Source organism: Tribolium madens, unplaced genomic scaffold (genome assembly GCF_015345945.1).
Source record: "Tribolium madens isolate multiple individuals breed KSU strain unplaced genomic scaffold, Tmad_KSU_1.1 Scaffold_71;HRSCAF=194;Tcas5.2_LG6, whole genome shotgun sequence".
NCBI lineage: Eukaryota > Metazoa > Arthropoda > Insecta > Coleoptera > Tenebrionidae > Tribolium > Tribolium madens.
In genome coordinates this window covers 6384466-6392986 of record NW_025401041.1, presented here as the reverse complement: position 1 = coordinate 6392986, position 8521 = coordinate 6384466, and the positions used below count along the sequence as shown (strand labels likewise).

The window sequence follows — 8521 nt, the reverse complement described above, 5'->3', positions numbered from 1 at the left end:
AAGCCGGAATTTTTTGACATTTTCTTAGCCTCCTCAGCTGTCTTTTGTAACACGATATTTTGAAAAGTCTCAATTTAGATTTCTTAAATTTGAGTGTTTCTATTAAAAACAAATTAAACGTTTTTTTTGCAAATCTAGATATTGTTTAAAAAGGTATTTGTAGATACTTCCTTAGTCTCCCCCACTGTCTTTTGCAACACAATGTTTTAAAAAAGTCTCAGTTGACATTTTTTAAATTGAATTTAAGCATTTCTTTAAGAAATTTTTAAATATGTTAATTTGCAAGTCTTGAATTTTTTAAGCCGGTATTTTTGACATTTTCTTAGCCTCCCCAACTGTCTTTTGTAACACGATATTTTGATAAGTCTCAATTTACATTTTTTTAATTTGAGCATTTCTTTTCTATGTAAGAAATTTTTAAACCTTTTTTTTGCAAATCTTAAACCGGTATTTGTACTGTCTTTTGCAACACGATGTTCTGAAAAAGTGTAGAGTGACATTTTTTAAATTTAAGCATACCAGGTGAATAAAAAGTATGGAACCAAACGTTTTTTGCTTAAACTATTTATTTTTTGAAAAAAATTATAATTGATGAGTGATTAAGTACTATAAAAATGTGATGATTTAACAAAAATAAAATTTTTCGAATTTTCCTTTTGTTTTTGAGTTCTACAAAAAAAATAATTTTTTTAAATGGCAACCCACTTTAAAATCATTTTTCTCATAAAAGCTATACTCTAAGGATTACAACTATCTGCTTTATATTTAATTTTTTCAAAAAAAATTTTTCACATAAATTGCAATTTTGACAAAAAAAATCGCATAACTCAAAAACAAAACAAAATTTCGTTACTCTAATTTATATTAATTATTATTTTCTGGAGGCAAATGATTAAAAATAAAACCGCTTGGTTCCATACTTTATATTCACCCTGTATAAGAAATACAAGTATTTTTTTTACAATTTACTCAGTTAGAAGTTATGAACAAAAGAAACAAATATTTGTACATTATGTAATCAAGGAAATACAGTATTTTGTGAGTTAAACATATTAACAGAGATTAGGAATTTTTTAAATTGCACCGGAATTGTTTGTTTGCTGATAATTAAAGTTTATTGTTTTAACAATTTAATAAAATAAATGAAACTTTGGAGATAAATCTCAGATTATAGTTAGCAATTTTGTTTTTAATTACCGCACTCGCTACGTTTGTTTGTAATGTTTTTGATTAATTTAAATTAAATTATTCTTTTTGTGGTAATTAATCCCCCGTTTTACTGCTGATATGAGGAATTTACGTATAAACAAAGTGGAAAATTAGGCACTTTATATTCATAAAATGTTACAATGATTTAAGGGAGTAGAAAGGTAAATTTGAAGGTTTGACTATAAACTATAATAAAGCGATTTGTAGTACGGTGTTGTAAAATTTTATTCGATACGCTTTTATCATAAAAATGTCGGTTTTAGCAATCAAAAATTTTGAATATTGTATCACATTCGTCTCCCATTTCAGTTACAGAAACGGTTTGCGACTTTGCTAATGTGTCGAAAATAATCGATTTTTTGTTAGTTATAATTTAATAAACGATGAGAGCAGTTAAAATGCTCTACGACGAGTGACATTTTGATTGGCTGCGCGTGACACGTGACGCGTTAGAACCAATCAGAATGTGGAATTTTCCATTTTCAGGGTTTGAGTAACACCATGGGATCTTTCTTCGCCTGTATGCCGGTCACAGCCTCCCTCTCCCGTTCCATGATCCAGGAAGCCGTCGGTGGAGTGACACAAATCGCCTCAATAGTCTCTTGTAGCATCCTCTTGGTCATCCTCCTCTGGATCGGCCCTCTCTTCGAGACTCTCCCTCGGGTAAACAAACACCTCCAAACCCTCAAAATTCACTCAAATCACCCCCAAATCAGTGTGTCTTAGCTAGCATCATCGTGGTGGCCCTCAAAGGCATGCTCTTCCAATGCCAATCCATCGTCAAGTATTGGAAATTGAGTAAATGGGACACTTTGGTCTGGGTTGTCACTTTCTGTACCACTTTATTTATCCAAATTGGATACGGATTGGCTGCAGGAGTGGCCGTTTCATTATTGAGTGTTTTCATACAAGGGTATAAACCGTATACTTGCCTCCTGGGGGTTGTACCAAACACAGATCTGTACTTGGATATTAAACGGTACAAAAAGGCACAAGAAATTCCAGGGGTGAAGATTTTTAGGTACTCAGGGGGGCTGAGTTTTGCCTCAAGGAGCGCTTTTAAGGAGTTGTTGAGTAGGAAAATCGGTTTTGATCCGGCGAGTGTGCTCAGGAAAAGGGCCAGGCTTGAGGAGGCACCCTCAACGTAAGTAAAAAAAAAAAAATTATTTATTTTATACATTTTGAGAATAGGAATAATAAATAATAATAATAATTTTATTAATAATTAATAATTAAAAAAAGAAAATAATAATAATAAAGCGGGTTTGTTAAATTCATGCTTAACCTATTTATACTTAACCCCCCAACAAAAAAAAGAAATAATAATAAAACAAATAAACAAAGTAAATAAATAAAAAATAAGCAAAAGAGTAAAACTAAAATTAAGAAAAACTACTTAAGAGGAAATACAGGAAATAAAACAACAAGAAAATAACAAAAAGCAAAAGTAAAAAACTAGATGGTCGAAAAATTTTTTTTTTTGCGAAAATTGTTCACTGAACGTTTTTCTTTAAATTTTAGAGAAGAAATAACAGTTTTTGTGTTGTAATGACGTCATTGAATATAAATAAAATGTTTTGACAGTAAATATTTTTTAATTGGTGGCGAAATCGATAGTCTTTTAATACAATAGAACAAAAAAGCCTTGTTTTTGTTTACAAAAGCACTAATAAGCAGTTATTATAAACAATTAATTTATATATCTTTTAATTATCGGGAAGTTAGGTAACTTGGAAGCGTTTTGTTTTAAACAGAACCCAAAAAAAATTTAAGAAAAAAATACAGGGTGACTCGGCTGAGATGACTTTGACTCAACTGAATCACTTTGTACTACGTTTCAATAAAAATCTATATGAAATTATTTAATTATTTAATCATATTCATGTAAGAATCAAAATTAACAAACACGACGTCTACTATTTATTTTTTATCATGAATATTTGATTAAATATTTCAAAACTACAAAAGCAGAATATTCAAAATTTATTTTTAGAAGAATGAGAAAAAATGCAATAAAATTAAAAAAATAAAGGGTGTTAAATTTACAAAAACCAAGTATCACTGTTTGAAAATGGTACACCCTGTGTAAAAAAAATTAATTTAAAATTTAAATTTTTATTTTTTAATTATCGGGACGTTGGGTGATTTAGAAGCGTTTTATTTTAAACAGTGTTGTTGAATAATTTTACGTTAAATGAAGTTAGTTTGTTGGCTAATATGGCCCAAGAAACATTTAAATTATTTTTTTTAAAATTGGTTTAAATCGCGCTTACATTTATTTATTTGTTGAGCAATATCTCAAAAATTATTGATTTTGTGAAAAATCTAATTACAGATTTAAAAATGGAGACCATTTTACGTTGGGTAAACAAAAATTTTAACAAATCTGTTGGTCCATTTGGCCTAGAAAAAAAATTGTTATTTAAGAAAAAAAATACAGGGTGACTCGACTGAGATGACTTTTTTTTAATTTTAAAAGTGATAGACGGGGCCATAAAACCACTGTAGGACTGGCCATCTCAACTGAATCACTCTGTACTACGTTTCAATAAAAATCTATATGAAATTATTTAATTTAATATATTTAATGAAAATATTTAATCATATCAAAATAAACAAACACGACGCCTACTATTTATTTTTTATCATGAATATTTGATTAAATATTTCAAAACTTCAAAAGTAGAATATTCAAAATTTATATTTAGAAGAATGAGAAAAAATGCAATAACATTTAAAAAATATAGGGTGTTAAATTTACAAAAACCAAGTAAGTATGAATGTTTGAAAATGGTACACTCTGTATAAAAAAATAAATAAATAAAAGTTGCATCAAATTATAGTGTAAAGCCTTCTGTACTAATATACAAAATTTTACTTTAATATTGTTAGTAGTAAATCAAATTTTGAACATTTTTCAAAAAATGTCATAATTTGGCAACGTCACTGCCAAACTCTAAAAGTAAAAATGATTTTGTAGCATTTAACCAGAGTATTTTTAAAAAAAAGTTGAATACAATACAAAAACAATGGAAATCATTAATATACCGGGTGAGTCAAGTTCTATGCGCACCCCCAAAATTATTAATATTTATTTTTTTCTCGAACTAAAAAAAATATAAATCAGACCAAAATGCCCGGTAAATAATATTAAAGTGGGTTTTAATCACTTTTTAACATTTTTTTTAAATCAAAATTTTTGCATATTGATTTTGTTACGTAACTTTTTTTCTAATAAGAATAGATATTAATTAAGGGTAATATAACAATACATTTCATAATTTTAGTTTAGTTATGAAAAATTTGAGTCATTTGTGTATCTCAAAATAAATGTATACAGGGTGGGCCAGAACTCGCGCCCCAGAGTTAGGCTTCCTACAAAAATAAAAAAATAATCAAGAAGATAATAAAAAATGAATGAATTTTAAACGAATTAAAAAAAACATACTTGCCGAAATCCTGACCTTAAATTCGCCAAAAAAACTCAAAACTTAAAAATTTAATATCGTTTTTTCAAGTTTTTAATTTTTTTCTTTACACAAAAACCAGTATTTTGTTTTTTTTTGTCATTGGTATTAAAAACATTAGAATTTAATTTGTATCAAATTTTGCTGAGAAGAAATAGAAAAATAAAAGAAATTATTATTTCAACTTTCTTTCCTATTGGCCCTCACTTCAGAAATTGTATTTAATAAGGTAATTCGCCCAAAAAAATTTTTTTCACATTGATCACTAATCAATTATACCGGGTGCGCCAGAACTCGCGCCCCAGAGAAAATTAAGGTAAGATACGAGGAACATGGAAAAAATGTAAAAAAAATTATCTATAAAAATTTGGAAGTTATGAGGGTTTACACTTTGATTCTATTTATTTCTGTTGAAAAAAATTATTTCCAAGTTTTTTTCCTATAGGCTATTAAAAAGGAAACAAGGAAGCTGTATCCCAAATTGTATTTCCGTTCAATATTATTTGTGGCTTTTAGTAGCAAAATTTTTGTGCCTTACTAAATAATTGTAAAAAAACATATACAAGAGCATCAGTATCATTAAATAGACATAAAGAAATGTTAAATGTTAAAAAATAAATGTCAAAATTTTTTGACAGAATTTTTTCATGTTCCTGGTATCTTCCCTTACTTAAAAATTTTCTCTGGGGCGCGAGTTCTGGCGCACTCTGTGTAGTATGTAATACACAGGGTGATCCAGATTTCACAGTGTGCCATTTGCAGGTCCACCACTTGCACCGAGGACTTCGACTTGCTCACCCGCTGCATAATTTTGGACTTCGCTGCGTTAACCTTCGTGGACCCCTCCGGCGTGGACTTACTCCGCCAACTCCAGAGCGATTATGCCAAACTCGATATAGCGCTCTACATAGCGGCTTGTTCAGGTATTTCCCCCGATTTTTGTCTCTCATTTGTGACTTGTATTTCCAGGGCCGGTGTATGAAAAATTCATCATCTGTGATCAACAAGAAGGCATCGAGAGCAAGTTTATGATCTTCCCGACGATTCACGATGCCGTTCTCTTTGCTCAATCAAGTGTCTTAAGGACTAAACAAATTTAAATAAGTGAAAGTATTAGAGATTTTATTTTTGTTATTGTATATTTCGTACTTAGAAAGAGTTACCACTTGTTATTTATTTGAAGATTTTTAATAAATGAGTAAGAAGCAAATGGGATTTTTGTGTTGTGCATTAAATATTCATTTGTTGTTCACTCGACGTAATTGTGTGTTTTCAAAGAAAACATCAAGACGTGTGAAGGAGCGATTTTATCGCAGTGATATACACGATATGAGTGCCACGTCGACGGTTGTAGTATCAAAGGAAATGTTTGATTTGTTCTCGACGGTGCTTTATTTGAGTAGGTTTTTCTGTCTTCAGCCCCTCAAGTGGATTAAGACTGATTACAGCTACATTATTTCAAAGTCGGGGCCCTATATGACCTATAGTATTCTGGCAAGCCTATCTCTAGGTATGTAGAAAATTAAAGCCTGTTGTTTGTGACAAAAAATCTATTGGCAACACTGAATTATTAATAATTCTCCTAATTTGTTATAATAGAAAAATCACAATCATTTAGAGTCACCCGGTATTTTGAATAAGTGTATAGTTGGCTGCCTGCCACTAACAACCTATTGACAATTTGTTTTTAAAACAAATTTTTGTCATCTCAGAATTAAATTATTATAATTAAAAGATACAAAATACGTCACATATTCATATATTGATTTTTACGTTTAAAATTATTTTTTCTTTTAAAGTAGTTATTTTAAAAAACATGTAATTATTTGTGGATAAAAGCATTCAAAACATCGGAAAATTTACGAAATTGACAAATGAATGGGGTTTTCAGTTATTTATGGTAAACAGAATTGATTTTGAATATAGTGTTACATATATCAGTCCATTTTTGTGATCAAAACTTATACAGGTGTCCCCAAAGTAAACCGCTAACGCGAACTAGTGATAGAAAAAGTCATTCTGAGAAAAAAGTTTGCTTTTGGGACACCTGTATATTTTCAAAGTGAACAAAAAGTATAGAACCAAACGTTTTTTGTAATCATTTGTCTTAGAAAATAACAATTAGTCAATTAATAAAAATTAAAGTGTTGTAAAAAATGTAATCGTACTTTGAGAGTGAATTTCTGTTTTGTTTTTAATTATGCAATATTTTTTTTCAAAATGACAACTTGCCCTTGTAAAAAAGGATTTATAGTGGGTTGCCATTAAAAAAAAATAAAAATTTTGTTGAACATTTTTATAGTAGTTCATCAATTATCGTTTAGTTTTTTCATAAATAGTTTAAGCAAAAAACTTTTGGTTCCATACTTTTGTTAACCTGGTATAACACTTTCTATATTTTTCGTTTCTGTAACCGTAACCGAAAATAAAGCAAAAACAAGAAATTGAAACATTTTCAAGAGAAAAAATAATGAGTACATATTGTGTAACAATATAAAAAAAATTTATAGATATTTCTTGAAAGAAAAATTTGTTTTCAAATTAATTAATTAATTAGCTGGTTAATTGATTTTTCACAAAAAAAAAACCAAAAACTATTTTTTGCAGTTCATTCAATGAAATCTTGACTTAGCTGAAACCTCTTACTTTTTTATTCTCACCTAAGGATGACCACTTTGTGGTTGAAACGCGTTGTGTTTGAAATAAAAGTTTGATGTGACAGGTTTAATCATGTTTTTGTTCATAATAGTATTTAAATTTGGTATTTTTTGCAAATATCAGTGATTTTCTTTATAAATATGTCTAGCAGAATGTCGATTTTTTTTGATAAGATAAGAATTTAAAAGTTSTTTTCAACGGTATCAAACAAAAAGTTTCAAAATCGGATCAAATGATATTTTCTGCACTTTCAGGCCCCCTAGAAACAATTCAGTCCATTTTTGTGGTCAAATCTTTTTTTAAGAATTATTAAATTTGAATTTGAGATATTAGATTAAAGCAGAGACACTGGCCGTGGGCGGGGTGGCGCGGCAATAAAGTCTGCTTCCCACAGGCAAGTCCTGCTGAAATCAGAAATTTTTCTCAAATTCCAAAATTCTTTTATTTTTTTAAGACACTTTCGGCGCCACTAGAAAAAATCAAGGTCACGCGGCATACTTTGTCAAAGAGTACACAAATTGTGTCTAACGTTACACCGAAAACTATCAATTTCTCGATTAAAAATGCTTATTTTCAGTCAATATCGTGTAACAAAATAAAGAAATTTTTTTACATATTTCTTGAAAGAACAATCTGTTGTCAAATTAATTAATTAATTAAAATCATTAAAGAAATTCCACTAAGCGAACTCTTTTTCCGGTTTGCGACTTTACTACTGTGTTCGAAAATAATCGATTTTTTGAATTTGTAAATATGTGAATCCCCGAAGAATCGTAAACATGATCGATCAACAGGTTAAAATGCTCTACGACGAGTAGTTTTCAAGATATTGAACAGTTTTAAGCGATCGATATTTCAGATATTTGGTTTTCAAATTATATTTTTTTTTATTTTAAAAAGTCGGAAATCTAAAATCCCGAAACAATACCTTTTATCGACTCCAGGTTGATTGATAAATATGTCTCGCAGAACAACAATTGTTTTGATAAGATAAAAATCGGATCAAGTGACGTTTTCTGCACTTTCAGGGCCCCTAAGCACTTAGAAAACACATTTCAGTCCATTTTTCTTATCAAAACTTTTTTAGAATTATTAAAGTTGAATCAGATTCTGCTTTCGACGCTGAAATCAGCAATTTTTCAGTAGAAAAAATCAAGGTCACGCGACATACGTTGTTAAAGAGTATA

At 29.3% G+C, this 8521-nt stretch overlaps 2 protein-coding genes across 5 annotated transcripts in view; both read left to right on the top strand.

Moving 5' to 3' along the window:
* LOC123008581 (prestin-like) overlaps nt 1-5891 on the top strand; it is a 15965-nt gene extending 10074 nt beyond the window's left edge. For all 4 annotated transcript variants that reach the window (XM_044404452.1, XM_044404453.1, XM_044404450.1 and 1 more), the window contains 4 exons: nt 1696-1872; nt 1926-2353; nt 5439-5599; nt 5646-5891. In XM_044404452.1, coding sequence (XP_044260387.1) covers nt 1696-1872; nt 1926-2353; nt 5439-5599; nt 5646-5776 — 897 coding nt within the window. In that variant the 3' untranslated portion in view covers nt 5777-5891. The remainder of the gene's footprint in view (nt 1-1695; nt 1873-1925; nt 2354-5438; nt 5600-5645) is intronic.
* A 114-nt stretch (nt 5892-6005) lies between these two features.
* The window catches only part of LOC123008864 (gustatory receptor for sugar taste 43a-like), a 7540-nt gene continuing 5024 nt past the window's right edge, over nt 6006-8521 (top strand). Inside the window, exon 1 of the mRNA XM_044404893.1 lies at nt 6006-6186. Within this exon, the coding sequence (XP_044260828.1) occupies nt 6006-6186 (181 nt within the window). The remainder of the gene's footprint in view (nt 6187-8521) is intronic.